General features: G+C 39.2%; 3 protein-coding genes across 4 annotated transcripts; 1 reads left to right on the top strand and 2 right to left on the bottom strand.

Moving 5' to 3' along the window:
• Positions 1-693: 693 nt before the first annotated feature.
• LOC115730882 (TLC domain-containing protein 5-like) lies at positions 694-3,085 on the top strand. The gene is made up of 5 exons (XM_030661500.2): positions 694-1,179; positions 1,631-1,771; positions 2,366-2,485; positions 2,627-2,722; positions 2,860-3,085. The coding sequence occupies exons 1-5, from the start codon at positions 961-963 to the stop codon at positions 2,953-2,955; spliced, it is 672 nt and encodes a 223-aa protein (XP_030517360.2). The 5' UTR covers positions 694-960; the 3' UTR covers positions 2,956-3,085.
• Positions 3,086-3,241: 156 nt separating this feature from the next.
• Positions 3,242-5,169, bottom strand: LOC115730885 (peroxidase 9-like). The gene is given in 5 exon segments (XM_030661503.2): positions 3,242-3,808; positions 3,991-4,156; positions 4,388-4,579; positions 4,886-5,115; positions 5,118-5,169. Coding segments are annotated over 5 exon segments (1,038 nt in total). The 5' UTR covers positions 5,155-5,169; the 3' UTR covers positions 3,242-3,395.
• Positions 5,170-6,696: 1,527 nt separating this feature from the next.
• LOC115730883 (GTPase HflX) lies at positions 6,697-12,509 on the bottom strand. Of its 2 annotated transcripts, XM_048274622.1 has the most exons (13): positions 12,034-12,508; positions 10,750-10,892; positions 9,954-10,070; positions 9,117-9,231; positions 8,767-8,904; positions 8,547-8,642; positions 8,348-8,461; positions 8,154-8,222; positions 7,918-7,988; positions 7,747-7,840; positions 7,310-7,438; positions 7,123-7,212; positions 6,697-7,015 (listed from the first exon to the last, which is right to left on the bottom strand). In XM_048274622.1, the coding sequence occupies exons 1-13, from the start codon at positions 12,406-12,408 to the stop codon at positions 6,923-6,925; spliced, it is 1,644 nt and encodes a 547-aa protein (XP_048130579.1). In that variant the 5' UTR covers positions 12,409-12,508; the 3' UTR covers positions 6,697-6,922. The 2 variants fall into 2 exon arrangements, with proteins under 2 accessions (XP_048130579.1, XP_048130580.1); XM_048274623.1 differs by lacking the exon at positions 8,547-8,642 and having other exon boundaries at positions 12,034-12,509.
• Between the last annotated feature and the right edge of the window lie 8,206 nt (positions 12,510-20,715).

Here is a 20,715-nt window from a genome sequence, read left to right as displayed (position 1 = left end):
AAAGAAACCAAAAATACTAAACTTGCACTCAACCTACCATGTTTCCCCATTCTTGTGAAACTTCGAACTAGCTCATTGGATCCTGACAGTGACAGTGACAGTGAAATTGAAGCTGAAAGTGACTCCTCTATTTTGCAATTTCTCCTCCGCGAGGATTTTTCTTTTGAATTTTTCTAATAGACACGGCTGTGTGAACTTTTCCTTGCGCAAGTTGGTTTGAGATCAATATGCATATATCCATGTTGATGTCCATTGACAGCCCCAGTGGACCCGCGTCTTGATCTCAAGGTCGCTTCTCGGAAAGAAAATTTGCACTGCTACTGCTAGTTTGCTGCGTGAAAGTTTTTGCCTTTTTGTCATCTCTTTGGCCTTCATCAGAAAAAATATTATACTGACTCGATTAGAAGAAATTCACGTCTGGACCCCGATCTAGTGGACCGAATGAATCACAACCATCGCAAGAGTCCCACTCGTGAATTTAACAAAATCAACGACTACGACTTCAATCGATCTATAAAACTGGGTCCAGACAATAATTATTCCTTAACGAGATCCTTGATGCTGTGACAATAATGATGGCAATGGCAATTCTCTCCAGACACAAGCTTGTGGTGAACAGCCAACAACATCTGCTGTGCAATAAATTAGACAGGTGTGAATTTTAGCCATTTATGTTTTGGCCAGGTCCGAATAGTTGACTCGAACTTGTTTGACCAATTTCACGTTGCTGCTGGTAACTCCCAACTTATTCTGAGGAAGTTACCGAGACACCAAGCATCTCCTCGTCCTTCCTTCCTCGCCATTCTCTCCCTCTCCATCATTGCAGGAGGAGAAAGAAAAGTTCACTTGTTTCCCATTAAAACCACCTCCTCACTGAAATTCCTATCATCTTCTTATTCTGACACTTGATATTGACCGCAAAGAAGAGAGACAAGGCCAAAAGAGGAAACCCAAGAACCAATGGAAGAGCAGGTTGCGAATGTGATTGTAGGTGGAGTCGTTTCGTGGACCATGGCGTTCCTCATGATGAGGAGGAGCTTCCCGAAACGCTCGTTCGAGTTCTGCAACCGGATGGTGTCGACCCTTCACTCGGCTCTGGCTGTGATTTTAGCATCTCTCTCGGTCCAAGACTGGATGTCCCCGATCTCTCCTTTGGCCTCCAAACCATCGCCCCTCCAGGTACACAGTCGCTCGCTGCTGCTTCTTCTGTGAATCACCTATAGTTTCTTGGAGTTCTTGAAAGTGTTATTAGACAGGAACGCCTCATTTGGATTCCTAAAGCTATACCATGTCGAACTGAGTTCAGTCGAGCTTGAACATTTTCGATGGGTACAATCATGTCCTCGAGTAATCTAAAGGTCCTGAAAATAGCCAAAGTGGCAGCCTTGGCTCCATGAATAAAAGAATTGTAGCTGTGATGATGGAAGGCTTGGTTACATTTTATTCGAAAAGGTCCATGACTAGAGTCGCATCAATTGAAAGAGATTGAAGAGTCGATCACATTACGCACATTTGATGTACATTTTCTATGAATTGGTTGTTTCTGAAGTTGCTGAGTTGCCTCAGCGTCAATTAGGTTCATAATGGTGGGTTCTGATTTTTGTTTTCTGCTTTTGTGTGTGCGGGACAGACGCGAGCATTGGCTGTGAGTCTATCGTATCTGATCTACGATTTCGCATGTGGCCTAACTGGCGGGAGAGTGAACGTAGACAATACGATTCACCATTTGGTCAGTATTACCGGAATCAGTGGAGGCCTGGTTTATCAGAAGGTAACTGATCTTTGAATTTTTGTCTTAATCCTGCTTGCTATTTTGTGCCTATAGAGGAGTCTCTTCATTGTTCAAAATTATGTGTAACAGACAGGGTCATCTGTTTGATTCCCAGAAACGGAGGAAAGAAATCGACACTGGAAGTTCCTTTCTTGTTGTGGTTTTTCTGTTTGGATTGAAGTCACCCCAAAATAACACGGATTAGGAACCGGAAGAAAATAGTTCTTAAATGATTTTGCACAAATCCTTCCCAAAATGATCCTTAATGAAAGCGGCCTTCTTATTTGAAGTTACAACAAGACAAAAGGACGTTTAACTATGTACTGCAACAAAACCAGAAAATCAGGGACAACGATTATTGTATCAGTGAAGAATCATTGCAATCTTTCATTTGGATATACTTCAGGAAGTACAGGACTATCCTATCGTCCACCGTCAGCCATAGGCCATGAGAATCGAATCTCTCCGCAGCCATAGGCTTGATAACAGAGACATTGACTTCAATCTAGATTACACGAAAATGCTTTCTTTTTTAAATGTGCTATCATAGTGCTAATATGCATGTGATGTCATTCTTGTGCTATGATGTGCTAGTGTGGATCAGAGCTGGTAGCTGCGCTGTGGATAACAGAGCTGTCCAGCCCATTTCTCCACATGAGAGAGCTTCTAAAGGAGCTCGGTTACAGGGACACCGACCTCAATTTGGCCACTGACGTAAGTCTTTTTCGTCGTGCTGACTCACAACAAAAGAAGCAAAAATTTACAGGTTTTAACTTGAAATTGAGTTTGACCGAAAAAAAAAAATGAAATTGACGAACTGACGAAGATGATTATTTGTGCCTCGTGGACAAACAGATTGCCTTTGCGGTCATTTTCTCGATAGCGAGGCTGGTGGGCGGGCCTTACCTCCTCTTCAAGACCCTAACTTCTGACAACCCTTTCATAATCAAGGTACATGCCAAAATTAGAATATCGACAATTATTGTCGCACTGGCACCCAACACTTCTCTTGTTATGTTCATGGATTTATCTGGTCTTGGGCGTGTAAATATTAAGCATTTCGAGGTTTTGTGCGTTTGGCTTCTTAGGTTATGGCACTGGGGTTGCAGCTGGTCAGTGCTTTCTGGTTTTACAAAATTCTCAGAATGGTGAAGTACAAGCTCACGAAGAGAACCGCTTCTTAATAGACTGCTTAAACCCTGTATAGGGCAAGGACAAACTGCAATGTGAGAGGTAGGATGGTATTAAAAATTATTAAGGACCAAAGTTTGTGCATTCTTTCGTGAATTCAGGTGGTCGGAAATTTTTCTGGAACAGGTTCATCAATTGGATTAGGACAATTCTTTGGCAGTCAGATCGGATAAACTGTGTCGGTTGGTGGATGAACTGAATACCTTCATTGTCGTGAATGCATGAATTGAACGTTGAAGAGGATCCACATGCACTTTCAATATTGCAAAAAAAATCTCATAGAATGTTGCTATCTGCATTACTCAAGCATTTCATTCATAAAGCTGGCATTACAAGTACCACATCCACAACTTGGGTTTAACTTTTCTGGGAAGCATTAAATGGCCATCTCAAGCACTATCACCGCATTAGATAAATTATGCTTTCTATTTGACTAATTAACCTGGCGACAATTCTTTCTAACTTCGCCGTTAAACCCAATGAGAGGGCTGATGTTACCCATCTTGATCATGGACCTGGCAAACTGCTGGAAGAAGAGGCTCTCGTCTTCGGCATAGGCTTTGACCAGATTCATAGAGTTCCTGACTTTTCCAGTTAAGAGCACTTCATCCGAAGTGAGAAGGCCTTTGCCCCACAATATGAGCTTGAAGTAGGTGTTGTCGAACTTGACTGGGGAAGCAAAGTCCAAGGGTGAGATGTTGTTGTTGCCGCCTGACCGAGGGCAAACTGATTTCAGATCCTGGTAGTAGTTCCTCTCTAGAGTCGCATCAGGTTGGTTGTTACCATTCTGGTTGTACAACCTCTGCTTGAAGCTTGAACACCTCGCTACCCCAATTGTGTGCCCTCCTGTAAATACGGACAATCAAATTCACAATATGTTACATAGACAGAACTTAATTGCGAAAAGGAAAGAAATCAGTAATAGAAATCAGTTTTGATGTGTTTGCCTTGCTGTAATCAACATAAATTTAGAAAATTGGTTACAGAGAGAGCCTAATGATTTTTCAGTGATGGATAATCGGTGGTACCTGAGAGCGCGACGAGATCGGCTTCATTTAGGCCTTGGCGCTGGAAGAGCGTGATAAGATTTTGGATTGTGGAGTTTGGAGGGGGAATGTTGTTGTTAGAGCCCGTAAGACTTGCTGTTCTAGAGTCCCTCCTTCCCAGAGGGAGCTCCCAATTTGGACCACCGCTCTGTTTAATCTCAAAAAACCTAAATTGTAAGCCAATCTAAGGAAGTAAAACTACAGAAGAAATGCTGCTTCCTGATTTAGGACAGATGGTATTGGCGGCTTTACATGTTTGAATATGGACACTTTTTGCAAGTTTAAGCTGGGGAGAATGAGAACAAATGACTCGCATTTTTGATCTCGACATTTAAGCAGTTAACAAGAGTGATGCATACAAAAGGAGTATCTAATGTACCAGAACAGTAGATCCACGGGCTGCAAGGGCGACGATATCTGCACAAGACACAATGCCCGGGCACGCTTCTTCCAACTTGGCCTTGATTTCATCTATCACTTCAAACCCCCTGAGGGAGTTTGCATTAGGCAGCGACCTCTTCTCGCTGGCTATGGACACACTATCATCCAGCAGAACTGATGCATCACATCCCTACAACAGATAGCTTGTTAAGCAATGGCTACTCCTAGATTGGAGGCGCTATGCAGATCTAACGTATCCTGCCCGACATTTCTTTAGGTAACATGGGCGTATGCTTTACCCTCTCTGACTTTACATTGGAAGAGGGAAAACACCCTACTGTGAGTTTTCTTATATGTTAAGAAAGCTATTGCTGTTTTGCATCAATAGGTTTTGATATCTTTCTTGCCGTCGTCACTATATCTTAGCGAGTTCTGAAGCAATCATAAACCTGCTGCCAAGCTAGTGAACCTAGTAAAGTATGCCAAGAAATCAAACCTGCACGAAGCAGTCGTGGAAATGAAGCCGGAGCAGGGAAGCAGCCATCCTCGGTTCCCTTTCGATGGCTTGCTCCAGCACCGAAACAACAATGCCATTCACTTGAGGGCACGTGTAAAGATAGTATTCGGGAAACAGGCCATGACCCCCGCCACTTCCACTGGACCCTCCACCCCAACCGAAGCCGAGGCCCGGGTGAGCCACGGACGATGTGGACAACAAGAAAGCCAGGGCACTAGAGCGAGGACGACTTCGAAGAGAGCCACCATGGTTATGAATGACTACAAGGAGTCTGAGGTTGTAGTCGGATAAGGGGGTGTCCTGTAGGATGATGTTACTTATAGCAAGGCAAGTGAAGCTCGTCACAATCAACCACTATATGTACCAAATCCTCTCACAGTTTCCTAATGTGGATTGCAATGACCATGTCAACACGCTTTCTGTCTCACACTAAGGCTTAGAGTGGGACTCGGAGAGAAATGAGGCTACAGACTGACAATGTTTCTGGTATTACCTGCTCCAAAGATCACCTCCATGTGGCTCCCCTTTCTAATTGCCATTTCTTTGTGTGCTATTCTTTCTTTTGCTCCTACATCATGTTTGGTACACAATAGGGGTGACCGGTTCCAGTTACCGTACAGGTTCCACCCGAAACCTACCCGTCTATACAGTTTCCTTATTTTTTAAAACCTCAAACCTATCCTGCACATCTTGGAATCTAGAATCTACCCTATCATAGGTTTCAAGATCGATTCCAGGTTCCACATGTATTCTTAGTTGAATAACTGCAATGAATAATCACATTTAATGACCACCGCCTACCGCTAAAATTCATCGACCACAATTCATATTTAAACACATGAAAAATATGAAACATTAGCAAAGTAAAAATCCCAATAATAACATGATTCCGGATTACACACTTATCATTAGACACTATGGACTATCGCAGGATGACGCGAAGACAAATACCATGAAAAGATATAAAAACTTGCTCCAATTTCCGATTCCAAATTCCACATACCTAGAACCTAAAACCTAACCGTTAGAATAGGTTCACTAATTTTCAAAACTTTAGACCAACCCTTCATACCCTGAAACCGATCGGTTCCCACCGGTCCGGTTCTCCAAGTTTCAAGTTTTATCCTGGAACCATGCTCACCTCCTAGTACACATTAATCAGCCCCTCCATCTTAATTCTTAATCCTGCCTTTTGGCGCGAGGATGATCAGAATGCCAATTGCACCAGAATGAAAGTCTAGCTAATGTTGAGAAAGTAGTGAATAGACTTTGTTCAACTTGTAGCCTTCCTTTTGTTGTTTCATGCGTCACGCTTTCCTTGTTTCTTCTTGCGACTCTAGGATCAAGCTTCCTCAAACGAGCATTCAAGAACTGGGCTAGATCAATGTTTGACATGCTCAAGATATAATCAAATTAAGAAACCAATCGTTTGGCTAAAACAAAATGAAGAAAGAAAGCCTTAAGAAATCAATCTGATCTAAGAAAACTACTATCTTGTTAACAAAATCAATTCCCTCCCTTGAAGAGGAATGCCCTTTTCATAACGAAATCAAATCCATTCCATCAGATATCTTTTGATCACATCCGATTCCTTCGCATCAAACATCAAGTACATGCAAAATTTACCAGAATTCAAGTAGCATATCTAGTTCTCCATTGACTTTGCACTCTGCAATAAACACATGCGGGTTATTATTTCTGGCAATGTTAATCAAAGTTTCTTCAAGAAAAAATTAATGTAGCAACAGAAGGAATTTCCGCAAATACAACGGAAGAAGAAGAAAAGAAAATAGACGCACAAAAAAGAATTGAACTATTTACATCAGGTCAGCTATGGACGAAGTCCACTGGGGGACTCCTGCTCTTATCTACCACCTAATGCGTACAACATTCTCTAGAAGAAAATTGGTACCCCTCTCTCTCTCTCTCTCTCTCTCTCATGATGCATATCATCAGCGGAGAGAATGCAGGCAGAGGGAAAAGGAATGGGAGATGTAAAATGTACTAGGGGCAAGGCTAGGATATGCATAGCTGCCTCATCGGTGTGAGAATCCTCGCAAAGCGCAGTGGAACGTGTGCCTTCACCAATGTCCCGTTCTCCATATATTCCTGTATAGGCAAGGAAGGAGCATCATGAATAAACAACGAAACCCAAGGGTCTCTTCACAAGATTACAAGGTAACAAAATAGAAGATGTCGAAGCAGGCAACACTCACGGTCTTCTCCACCATTCCTACTTGATGGATGGTACTGAGGAGTTCGCCTTTGTCAAATGGGACCAAAGCTTCCACCCAAACCATTGAATCCTGACAAAAAGGAGTGGAGGAAAGCAACGTTTCTTTATCAATGAATGCATACAACAGTCAAATAATTAGATTGCAGGCAAAGGTTTTGACCCGAGACCTTCACTTTGTGCTGAACTGCGTCACAGAATTCTTCTAGGCCCTCGCCGGTCAATGCAGATATGCAGACAACATCTTCCCTCGTCTCTGCTTCAAGCTTGATCTTTTGAGGATCTTGAGCTTTATCAACCTGTAATAAACGATATGAGGTCAAGGTTTTCACGATGCACTCACAAACGATCATGGATTGCCAGGTAGAATTCAATTTAATCAGATAGTTATTGCTTAAGATAGAAAAACTTGTTCTGACTTTCTTTACTTATATCAGATTCTTTTTGTGACTGATGAACCAAACAGCATGCCAACGGAGTCCATTCACAGGTTTTTCTCCCTATCACTTGAGACCCATTGCGTATCATCTATTCTTTGGACATGTAATGTGTTCATCTGAAAATTAATGTCATGTCATTCTACTAATTAGCAAGATATCGTATGTACCTTGTTCCAGACCATCAACTTTGGAATAGAAGACACGTCCAACTCTGATAAAACATTTTCCACAGCTTCTATCTGTTGCTCAGATAGAGGATGGCTGAGTATAAGAGCAAATGCAAGTAAATGAAGCTGGCTCCCAGATAGCGATTATCTTTAAGACTTTGCCAAATATACCTGATGTCCACTACATGCACCAAAAGCGAGGATTCAGATATCTCCTCTAGTGTTGCTCTGAAAGCAGCAACCTGTAAAATGTAGTCAGCTGTATATAAATTGCAATCACCACCTAAAACGATAGTGAAGACCAAGACCAGCTCTTCATTATGATCATGCCATAAATAAACAAAAAGTTTGCTTCTCATGATGACAACTTTCACTAAGTTCAGAAAATGGATGATGAACCATCTCACCAGCATAGTAGGTAATTTTTGGATGAAACCAACAGTATCTGTCAGGAGAAACTCCTTCCTGTTTTTTATCTGGATGGTAAGCATGAAACCAAATTGTTAATATACTGTCAATGAGATCATCACACAATTGTTTTAAAATTGTACAAAACTCATCCAAAGATAAAGGTAACAAATGTCTTTCCTCTAAAACTGACCTGGACCCTTCTAGTAGTTGGGTCTAGGGTTGCAAACAAGCGATCTTCAGCAAGGACATTAGCCCCTGTCAACCGATTCAGCAATGTACTCTTTCCTGCATTTGTGTACCCAACCTACAATGTTTCCAATGGGATTCATATGTAATCACTCATGAAGGGAACAAAAGTCTGCATATACCATGTACGAAACCTAACTTACAAGTGACACTACAGGCACAGGAACAGAAGTTCGCCGATTACGGTACTGCTTCCTATGTTTTCTAACAGATTCCAGCTCCTTCTTGAGGATGCCAATCTATCAACCAGAAGGAATCATGACTTTCAGCACATCCATGAAGGAATTGCGTCCGGATGCTTTTGATGGTGGCTCAATATAGCCAAAAAGTAAGTCTTTATAAATTGTCAAATGACCTACTTACTTGAGTCCGCAATATACGCTTATCCACTTCAATCTGTTTCTCTCCCATACCCTTCACTTGGCCTCCAGCTTGACGTTCAAGGTGGGTCCACATTCTCGTCAACCGTGGTAATTGGTACTCCATTTGCGCCAATGCAACCTGAGAACAATCAATGAGTTGCAGTGCACATGTATGAGCATCATGTCATATTAGATGACTGCTCTTTAAGCTTCAGAATACTAAGGAGACAGGAAATCACATGCATGGCGAGATCCGAATTAAAGTGAAAACTATAGTAGAAATGACCAACCACAAGCACTAATAAAAAGAGGCTGCAAACTGCTACGTAGTGATCGGAAGAGGGAAATTGCCTGCAAGGCTGCTTCATGTGTTGCTGCCCGCTGGTTAAATATATCGAGGATAAGAGCAGTGCGGTCACAAACTCTGACATCTCCACCAAATGCCTTCTCCAGATTGCGCAATTGCCTGAGTGTTTTCCATACTTAATATGTCATTAGCATTGACAAGACAAAGCCCATGGGAGACAGAACGAGTGATTATTTGCTTCAGTTCCAGCTGCTGGTGACTGACTTTAGTTCACAATGAAAACATAGAACTTGCATAATTATGACACGCAATAATCATAAGACAAGAAGAGCATGCTATCAACATGCTCTTCGAGCATTTAATCTGCATCAAAGTGGTGAAATCTGCTAAAATAATTCACATGCAATTCACAGAACCGGATCATGCTGAATCCAGTAAACCACTCACATACAAGAATTTGGTACCACAATTTTGGAAGTTCAATGACATAAAGAGGCTCAGAAGTCTAATATAATATGCCAGAAAATAGCTGAAACTTCTGCTCCTATTTAGGCAATTGAGATCCAGGAAATGGCTCTAGCACCAGGAATTTATTCAGGGATAACTTTCTTATAACAGTTGCATTGCAGAAATGGGTCAAAGTGACTCTAATCGCCAAGAAAGGGTAGCAAGAAAACTGAGATTATTTAGTTTTTGCAAATTCTTAAAATGCTAAAAGGACCAATGTAGAAAAAGCAATTCTAGCATCATGTTCCATAGTATTTATATAGCACAGTGATAATTGCATAGGCAACTTGAAGAGGAAGCAAAGGTTGAGCCATCATCTCTTTTCTTTTTTGACCAGTATGAATGGGAGTAAATCGACAATTGTTGAATCTTACCCTGGCGAAAGCTCATCATCAAATATTACAGTCTCCACATCCAGCGCATGAATTGCACTTTTGATTTCTGAAACCTTGCCCGATCCAATATATGTCCTTGGGTTTGGGAATGGTAGTCTGCATCCACAGTACCAGCAATAAAGACTCATCTAAATCAGATTGCTGATGGATAATAGCAAGTAGAAGTATGACCTGGAGAGAACTAATATGCAAGAAACTTACTCGATAAATTTGAGAAAGGCACAAGATGAAGCCTAGCATAGTCTATATATGAAGAATACTTTTTTCTTCTTTGAAATTTTTAAGTCTTGGATTGCCCGTATTAGAGGATGACAGCACAAAGTGGAAAGACTAAGGGATGAATCATCCAATTACCATTTGAGAAAACTATACTTGGAAGTCAATAGTGGGATAACCTACAACATCTCCATTTCACGTCTTACAATGTGAACCTATATTGTACCCATTGTATCCCTTCTGTGTTACAAGTTATTAAGCATCGGGCAAAAACCTATCTTCATTAAGGTGCATCGGATTCACTAACTGAGGGTGAAAAGGGTCTCTGACGGAAAGGCATATGGAAGATTGATGAATATATAGCTCCTATAGTAAGGCCTAATTCATGGAAGGCTAACCACCGAACAGGATGGAGGTATCAAGATATAGGAGATCCAGATCATAATGAAATAAACAAGGCGGTCATGACAGACTATATTCAGTGGAAGCTCATATAAAAAACCAATGGCCAAGAAAATTACATAAGCAAAAAAAAAGCTAAAAACATTCATATACTCACTTTTGATATGTAGAACCTACAACCATGAGTCCTCCAGTGTCAGCTAGCTGAGCTAGTTCTTTAAGCGATTCATCTATTCCGAAAGACTCTTCTCTATCACCTTTACGCTCAACACCCACAAGGTATGCCTTCTCTTCAAAGACCTAAGGCAAATGAATTAAATTAACTTAAAACACAAACACTTAAAGAAGAAACACAAGAGAGATGATTCAGACAGGTCACAACAACTGAAAATCAGAACCCACTCGTGGAGAACCTGGATGTACTTATCTCAACCACATTAGAGAGAGAGAGAGAGAGAGAGAGAGAGAGAGAGAGAGAATTTTGATAAGCCCACTTGAAACCCAAGCTTCAGATTCTGTAATTATCTGCTCTTTAGTGCAGCCATTCTCTAAATTACTAAGCAAAGCACCTGACATTCTGGCACTACATTCACCTTAACCTCCATGTACACGGTCACAAAAGTTATCATATCAAAATTAGCCCTTAAACAATCAACTATACGAAATCTGACATCATGATTCCACTGCATTCACCTTGACCTCCAAGTACGCAACTACCAACGTTTACATATCGAAATTAGTCTTTGAACAATAAACTCTACAAAATCTGACATCATAATCCACCGCATTTGGCTGACAGACATATACTATGGAGTCGCCATTCATCCTCAAGCAAGTCAAACTTATAACAAGAGCTTATACAGCTTAGCCATGAATAAGTCCATGCTAGGATATTAATAAGAAGCATGCGAACCATTGCAAGTGCAACTCATAGCCAATGCACTTGTAAAGCAGACCTGGCTAAGCATCTTTTAGCGTATAACAGCTTTCCTTACATTACGATTTCTTAATACGGCGCCAATGCCCCATTGTGTTTTCAAAAGAAATGGGAATAAATCCAGGACAGTAGTTCACAGCAAAATATTGGTTTCTCGAGCCTCCATTGAATAAATAATCAGAAAATAGATATCTTGTTCGATCATTATGGTTCACTCCGCGGTGATCTTACAATAAAGACACCTCTTATTGTTCATTTTCACCACTGCACCAACTAATTGCATTCCAGTAATATCCAGAAGAGGATAAGCTTACAACTTAAAACCCCATAGGCAACAAAAATTCATTCCCTTCTTCATAGACCGCACGACTCAGCTCTACATTGACTGTTCCATTCATGCCCAAAGCACTTTCAACCATCCTTAAGCAACCGAAATGAAGCGCAAACAACTCAATTCCCAATAAAAAGGAAAAAATTGAAAAGAAAAGAACAGAGAAAACGTACCTCTCTTCCATTCCGCAGTTTGAACCTATTCTCGACGCTGTCGTCGTCTTCTCTCTTCTTCTTCACTCTGGTCGACGAAGTTGACACGCCTTTGCTATCATCTCCCAAATGGGTCTCTTCAACTCCATCGAGGGGCCCGCCAACCTCCTCTTTCTCTTCTTGGGTTTCGATTGCTGGGGTTTCCACTTCTACGGCTAAGTTGTCGGGGGATACGACACCGAGCCCATGTTGGACAGCTTTACCCAATCTTGAAGGATCGAAAGGTCGTATCTTGAGAGATAACAAGGTCGGTCGATTACCATTACTAGTGGGATTCAAGCTCCACGGGCGGTAAACCAATGGAGACGGTCCGCTGGCGAGGGACGAGCATGCCATCGTAAGAAATTCTTCTTGCTTTCTCTATCCAACAACAAGAAGAGAAAAGGCGAAACAAATTCTAGCTTCTTGCGCCGCAGGTCCTCATGCTGGGTTCTTTTCTCTCTCTTTTTCTTTTTGCGTTTTGGTGTGTGGTGTGGACAAAATGATGGAAATTGGCCTGAAATTGAATTAAGTGGGCAGATGTTACCCGTTTCGAAGAAATTGATAATATTATCCGACAACCCCTCCCGATTAGAAGTGAGCATGGTCCGGATAATATGGCCCCAAAATCTATGCAAATTAGAAAATTTACTTGAATTACAAAACACACTCAAATTTTAAAATCTACTTAAATTAGGAAATTCACCCCAACTTTGAAACAAATTTCTAGACTTGACCCAAATCAGCCTTTATTTTTCAACGTTTTGAAATCCTGTCTTGGAACCTCCTTCTCGTCGGACCAATTGAATCAAGTTAGGATCAAAACTTCTCATTCCTTGCATAAATATCAAATGAGTTTAATGAGATTTGATGTGAGCTTGTGAGTTGATTATCTCCGATGGAATTTGACGCCCTCGCGTCATAAATACTAGTAGAAAGGAACAAATTATAGTGGGTAACAATTATCCGGGGATAATTCAAGAATTTGAAGCTCAAGCAAAAAAAATCTCAGATGGACTAAATCCACAAATTTTGGACGAAGGCACTGGAAAAAGGGTACTCTCAATATTACACTTGAGCTCGACTTGACTTATAAACTCGAAGTTCGAAGCTCGATTGAGTGCTTTTTTCCTTGCTTGAACTTGACTCAATCTAAAATTCGACATATCCGAGCTCAATGAGGTTTGACGCGATTTTAAATTTAGACAACTCAATATCTTTGACATTTTTCTAACTCGATTGAACTCAGCTCGGCTCGAAATGCTCACACTCGCCCTTTTTGTATGTGTTTGAACTTATATTATAGAAGAAAAGTGTAATTGCAGTTTAAAAAGTGATATTATAGCTACATTTAACATCATTTATCACCCATATAAAAAATAAATCTCGCAATGGTCCATAGACTTTGCTAACATAATGACTATGGGAATAAACAGTATGTAGTCATCATAAATTCTTAAAAGAGTGGACCCCATAATAAATTTTAATTAATTATTTTTCACTAAAAAATTGTTACATGATCAATTCTCATATTCCATTTTTTAAGAAAACTTTTCAAGAATTCTTCCTTAGGGTGCGTTTGCTTGAGTGAAAATATCTTTCGAGAATTGATTTTTCGACCTTTCACCCATTTGGGTGGCCGAAAATGACTAAGTCAATGGAAAACACTTTCCGAAATTGTTTATCTCGAATTTTAAATATTTTTTATTGAATATAACATATATTTTATGCATTTTATATTTATTTATTTTTCTTTTTTTTCTTCTTCAGCTATCGATTGTTGGACCTTAGCAACAATCTATGATTGGCCATACGAGGTCGAGCCTCGTCGGACGCCTAGCAAGCTCGACCTTGTGTGGTTGATCGTCGGCCATCACAGAGGCCCGGCAATCGGCGCAGGTGGAGGAAGAAGAAAAAGACAAAAATAAGAAAATAAAAAATAAATATATAATATATAAAAAATTATTTAAATATTTGAATTATTTTTTGCCTCAAATAAAGTTATGAGATTGAAATTGTTTTATAAATGAAAATCAAATACTAGAAAACGTTTTCAGTAATATATCACCAAACAAAGGAAAACAAATCGTATTCCCAAAAATAATTGTCTAGGAAATCATTTTTCTTTTCCATGGAGTTTTCCTCCAAATGAACGCACTCTAAAAATGGATCGGATGGAGTTTTAACGTAGGTCTAACACACACACACATGCAAAATAACATTAGAAGTGCCAAATTTTGTGTACTTCACTCACTTTAATGCCAAAATTTTTCACCGGTTTACTTTAATGTCAAATTGGAGAAAAAGCAATCACTTATGGCTCACATATTTAGTGACTCGAAAACCCTCGCCTTTTTAAAAGTGGATTAAGATTTATGAGTTCAAATTATGGGATAAGTTTTGAGGGATATTTATCTAGACTCGGTTATATTTTTAAGGAGTTATTATTGGCTCGATAATATTTTTGTCACGCCCGCACCCTTCGACACGTCAACATTCATACGTTGTCATTAAGTTGTGACGTCCTAGGACGCGTCACCGACCCATTTAAAATTTTATGTTTCAATTAAATGCACGCGGAAGTGATTCACTTCCCTAGATAACATAACAATAGGGATAGACATCAAGACATCCCACCACTCCGTATCAGCAAAAGTCTATTTTATTAATAGTTATTCGTTAACCGTGGGAAGTACGTTTACACATATAAGCCCCACTTTAAGGCTACTTCCTACAACCCTCAAAAGTACTAGATCGGGGTAAGGGTTAACACTACTTTCAACTACTCCAATAGAGATCCACGTCCTTCTCAAAGTCAAACCGCTCTCCCAAACTAAAGGTCTGAAAAATGGTTAATGACAATGGGTGAGATATAAAATCTCAACAAGTTAACGGCCTAAGCCTCGATTAGGAGGTCAACTCGGTTTGGATGCATTTAAAGCCCGTAATGCAATACACACACACACACACACACACACACACACACACACACACACACACACACACACACACACATACAATTATGCTACCACATGATCATAGGCAAACTTTCTTGCCTTGGCACGAGCCTTGCATGTTACAACTCATTATAAGCGACATATTGCAATAAATAAATACATGATCAAAACATATGTCACTTTGTCATGCAAAATGCACTCAAGCATACTCTCATCATTACGGCCACTCACGGCACATCCGTTCTCACACGGAGGTCTTTCGGCTATATCGATTATTTATTCATTCGATCAATCACGGCCGATCAAAGGCATGCCTCGTCTTTATACAAGGGTCTTCCGGCTATACCGAGGATTTATCCATTCGATTAATCACGGCCGATCAAGGGCATGGCCACCTTCCTACGGGGGTCTTCCGACTCGTTCTAGTATTTTTCCTTTCGATCAATCACGGTTGATCAAGAGCACGCCCATCTTTCTATGGGGATCTTCCGACTCATTCGGGTATTTATCCTTTCGATCAATCACAGGCTAATCGAGGGCACGCTCGTCTTTCTACGGGAGTCTTCCAACTCATCTGGAAATTCTCATACTAACGCAACTCTCATGTTATGTATGCGGTAAATAAATTGCATGTGACCAAATACTTAGCAAAGAAATTGCACGTGACCTCATACTTAATAAATAAATTGCACGTGACTAAATACATGCAATTCAATCACCATCCTTGTACATTGCCAATCAATTTATTAGAAAAGCCAATTTGTATGGCTATTCTCATTAGCGACACCATAACATAATATTAAATACTATACTAAAGCACATTAATAAATAGAATATCTAATTTGCTAAAAATTAATTTACTTAGTTAGAGAGTAAGAATTATCAAAATAACTCGATAGCTTATCAGAAAATTAGAAATAGCTTATCATCAAAATACCGATAGCTTATCGTAAAATATTTGATAGCTTATCATCCAAACATCGATAGCTTATCATCAAAACATTGATAGCTTATCGCCAAAACCTTAATAGCTTATCGTCAAAATCTCGATAGTTTATCGCCAAAATCTCGATAGCTTATCATCAAAACCTCGATAGCTTATCATAAAATATGTGATAACTTATCATTAAAATATCGATAGTTTATCATATTTCGATAATTTATCAAGTCCACTTATCACTTATCATGATAGCTTATTGACCAAGATTAACTAACCTAACCATGGTTAACAAAAGTAACTATGGTTAATTAACCTAACCAAGGTTAACTAACTCAACCATGGTTAACTAACCCAACTATGGTTAACTAGCACAACCATGGTCAATTAGATTAGTACTAAGTATATTTAGACTAATCTAAATACATCCTTATCAAGTTTAACATACTAATCATGGGATTAGGGCGATAACTCATCCGATTACAAATCCGAGAACATCGGCGCATCGGCGGTGCCGAGGGGTACGCATGGCTTGGTCCGAAATCAACACGGAACAACGTCGGATAGCTAAACGAATTGAGTCTCCACCGACCAGCTTATGGTTTGCTCAACCCATAAAAATCCAACGGTTTCTTTGGCATACAGCTTTCATATATGAGTTTCCCTTTATCTTACGGTCACGTAGGAGAAAACGGAGCTCAATTAGCCCTCCAAAGGAGCTCAAACGAGCGATTTATTCTCGGGCACGCACAAAAAATCGAGAGAGAGAGAGAGAGAGAGAGAGAGAGAGAGAGAGAGAAATAATATCAAGAAGGCTTCTTGCATAAGCCTCAACCTAGACAAGACCCCTCATTAAGACCATGCTACAAAAGTCTTCATCCCATCAAAGCTTCTTGTTTTTTGCTAATAATGCAAGAAGGGCAATTTGGTCTTTTCACAAGGCAATGACATTTTGGTAATTTCGCAAAGTATAGTATGAAGTACTATACACATATTTGAGCTAGTATTTTGTACGAATTCGTATAAATTAAAATTGGGCTCAAATGAATAAAATTTGAGCTTTAGATTGGCTTAATGAACTTTAGAAAGCTTAATTGGGCCCAATAGCCGAACCCTACTTGGGCTTGAGGCCTAATGGGTCCTCGTTCGGCCCGCTTCCTCATAGACTCCAAATCTCGTCTCGTTGATCCTTAAACCAAGAGTCTCAAGAAAATCGATAAATTGGCATCTCAATAAGGCGACGTCCAAAACTTTAATTATGAGATTCTCGAAAATTCGATACCTATATTCGGATTCTAACTCATGGTGAAAATCGATCGATCACAACTATAGTTCATATTGAGCTAACATGAGGCTTCTAGGAGTTACGCATATTTGAAATCAATCTACATTTAAGCTGTCTCGAGCTATGGATGACCTCGGTTGTCATGTAACTGCGAGAGTTCAATCACTAGTTCCAATGTACACGATCTTTAAGAATTGGTTTAGGGTCGTTCGCAATCCATACAATGGTCGGGTGGAATCACCCGCGATCCGATTGTATACTACTGTCGAAACGTTCTACAGCCATTCTTTGATCGGTCCTTAATGGCTCAAAACCGTCTCTCGTCAATCCTTATGGTCAAACTGTCATTCCATGGTTAAGTTCTCGGGTTGAGTGTACTTATATCCTTAATAACCTTTTTCCTTTGGTTAGCCTCTCATGAGTGATCAATTCAAAGTGAGATTTACTAACAGCACATCGATTAAAATTGTCACTTCATTACATCCCGAATAGAGTCGAATTTGAGAATGTCACACGATCATTATTTTGTTATACAAACCTTTGACATCAGTTCATTTCGTCGTACGATCATCAGACGCCATATTCTGTTAAACCGTCGCCGCACCTTCTCTCTTTCTCTCAGCCATGCATCTTCACCGTCCATAGCCACGCCATCGTGGTGCCGACACCTCGTCATCCGTCCGTACGTCATCATTTCTGAATCGTTCTTCTCGAAATAATTGAGGCAAGTGAATTTCTAGTCTTTATTACTAGATTGTCTATGATTTTGTTATTGTGAACATTGATAATCGATAACTCTCGATTTGTGGTGATTAAAACTCTAGTTTGACTCTATTCTTGGATTCCGGTTGATTCTATTCTTGAAATTTTAATTCAATTTGAAATTCTATCCTTTGTATACTTTGGATTATATTGTGGTGACTTTGATTGCAACCCTATGATTATATAGCTAGTTTAGTCGTTTTTCCCAGAAATCATACTTGTTGGGTTTATACTCACTCCGTTGGTTCAAATATTTTTAGAATGCTAGAGGTAATCGCACCTATTCTCGTGGAACGTCACTTTTAGGGTGAACCCTTATAGATCGGCTAGTCGGAAGAAAGCTACACCATTACTCGACCTACCAGTCCCCTTACAGGTTTGTTATAAAATATTCCATTCTCGAGTTTACATAAATAGAGGAGCTCCCATGAGAAGTGTCGCGTCCTAAAAAAAAATCAATTTTTCAAGCTAATGGATTATCGAGTTAATTTTGATGACTAACCTAATACGGACTCTCCCAAGCCCTACCAAATCACAACTTCGGTTAATTAGAATGATATAGGATTTGGAGTCGCCACTAACCATTTTAGGTAGGTTGATTAGAAACCTAAATAAAAATAGCGGGAGGACTATTCTTATTTCTACGAACCAGAGATTGTGGATTCGGGGACTTGATTACATTAACTAATTAAAGCTAATGCCCTTCCGATACCTTAATTTCATGAAATGTCCTAGGTTGGCAACTCAAGTTTGATTGAATTCACAAGGAGTTTTTCATGTTCAAGTGAGGTTTTTTTTTTTTATGTTTTCACTTTCTTAGAATGAATGCAATGCGTAACATGCAAAGGCTAAAATACATGCCAAATTTGTGTGACTAAATTAAGCAATGCTAACGACATCAAATTAAAGTGGAATGCAAGGCAACGTGCAGACAATTATGCAATAAAAATAAATATATGGAGACCATAACATGCAAAACATTAAGTCAATGTTTCCCTATATGCAACAATTAACTACTTAATTAAAACATGCAATATGGCACAACATTTACGTAATATGAAATAACATGCAAGATAATGAACTTGAACAAACATGATATGCCAATGACATGAACATGCGACATAACAAAATAATGATTTAAAAAAAAAAAGGATGAATGAATATGCAATTTTCGAAAAAAATATGGTATATGATGTTGGTGATATTCAAAATACGCCAATGAACAACATAGGATATAAAAGTATGACACATGATATGCGAGATATGATTTTTCTAAAAACATGATATGAGAAAGATATGCAAAGATAGCACGATATATGCAGGAGATACGCCTGGAAAACACGAGATATGCAATGAGGCATATTTTTTGTATTTTTTCGTGAATAAGATAAGATATGCATGAAATCACATAAGACGACATGAGATATGACAGGAACGTGATGAAATACTCAAAATATGCATAAAATGATGCAAAATGGCATGAATTGATCTTTTGTATTTTTACATGAATTTTCCCCAATATGAGAGATGCATGAAATAAATGAGGTGCATGATATCTTTAAATATGGAATGCAAGATTAGGGATATTCGAAAATATGCAGTGTATATGCAAGATATGCATAAAATTCGAAATATGCGCGAAAATGACTTGAAATATTCAGGATATGCTAAATATGCAATGAGATAATACGAGATATGCATGACAAAATTCTCCGATTTCTATCCCATTTCTTTTGAATTTTTGGCCAGATTAAAAATATTCTGATTTGATTCTTTTTACCTAAATTTTCAAGATAAACTTAATGAGATAAAGTTTTTAGGAAACCTTATCTTCCTAAAGATTTAATTAGACATGATTTATAAGAAACCATATCTCACTAATTTTTTAGGATTCTTTTTTAAGTTTATCAAGAAATTTAAATCAAACAAGATCTCAATCAATTGCAGAATATCAATCCAATCAAATAATTCAAGATAGCAATCCGGATAAGTCAAAACGAATCAAACCCCATCCTCTTGCATTTTTTCAAAAACAAGGATAGTCATAAATCTAAATTCGGTTTTTTGAAGATAGCAAATCGGATCTAAACGGCGATAGATCAAATTAACTAAATCCCCATCTTTACTAAGTTGGAGGGTCGTATCCGAACGGCGACGGACAAGTTTATCCAACTTAACATAGATGTTGCCTACTAGGAAACAAAATTTCCTAATTTAGATTTAGAACTTTTTTATTTTGAAAACATGTCCGGTGAGTCTAATTAATGTCAATTTTCGAAATTTGTGTCAAAGTTAGGGTTTTGATATGCGAAAATTGTTCTTTGAGTATCTTCAAAAAGATTCGATTTCTTAGTCGAAGAAACCAGCAAACAAGCAGCAATTAATTCATGCCAAATCAGCAATAAAATAGTCAAAAGACTTACCTTTAAGCTTAGTGAGATTCTGCATGGTTAGGGACACGTATGATGCAAAACAAAGGACAATTCCAAAAAAAAAAAAACAGCACTTTCGCAGCACTTGAACAACATCTGAGGCATGTCAAACAGCGTGTTTTCTATCCCAAATCAGCAGCAAATCAACGTTGATAAATGTGAGAGAGTTACCTTGATATGTTGCGCTAAAATTCTGCACACCGTGGGCTCGTATTGCCAATTCAAACTCAACGCCACTAGTCCGCGGATGAGAGTTCACGGGATCAACGCACGTACAACTTGGAAGATCAC

Source organism: Rhodamnia argentea, chromosome 2, assembly GCF_020921035.1.
Source record: "Rhodamnia argentea isolate NSW1041297 chromosome 2, ASM2092103v1, whole genome shotgun sequence".
Taxonomy (NCBI): Eukaryota; Viridiplantae; Streptophyta; class Magnoliopsida; order Myrtales; family Myrtaceae; genus Rhodamnia; species Rhodamnia argentea.
The sequence above is the reverse complement of the archived record's forward strand: the minus strand, read 5'-3'. Positions and strand labels throughout refer to the sequence as shown.

What these genes read in the sequence shown, in the direction of transcription:
- LOC115730882 (XM_030661500.2), top strand. Translation starts at nt 961, where the DNA reads ATGGAAGAGCAGGTTGCGAATGTGATTGTAGGTGGAGTCGTTTCGTGG. An exon ending in ACCTCAATTTGGCCACTGAC is followed by an intron (nt 2,486 to 2,626) that starts GTAAGTCTTTTT and finishes GTGGACAAACAG; the next exon opens with ATTGCCTTTGCGGTCATTTT. An exon ending in ACAACCCTTTCATAATCAAG is followed by an intron (nt 2,723 to 2,859) that starts GTACATGCCAAA and finishes TTGGCTTCTTAG; the next exon opens with GTTATGGCACTGGGGTTGCA.
- LOC115730883 (XM_048274622.1), bottom strand. Translation starts at nt 12,408, where the DNA reads ATGGCATGCTCGTCCCTCGCCAGCGGACCGTCTCCATTGGTTTACCGC. An exon ending in CAACTACTAGAAGGGTCCAG is followed by an intron (nt 8,223 to 8,347) that starts GTCAGTTTTAGA and finishes CTTACCATCCAG; the next exon opens with ATAAAAAACAGGAAGGAGTT. An exon ending in TAGGAATGGTGGAGAAGACC is followed by an intron (nt 7,016 to 7,122) that starts GTGAGTGTTGCC and finishes TTGCCTATACAG; the next exon opens with GAATATATGGAGAACGGGAC.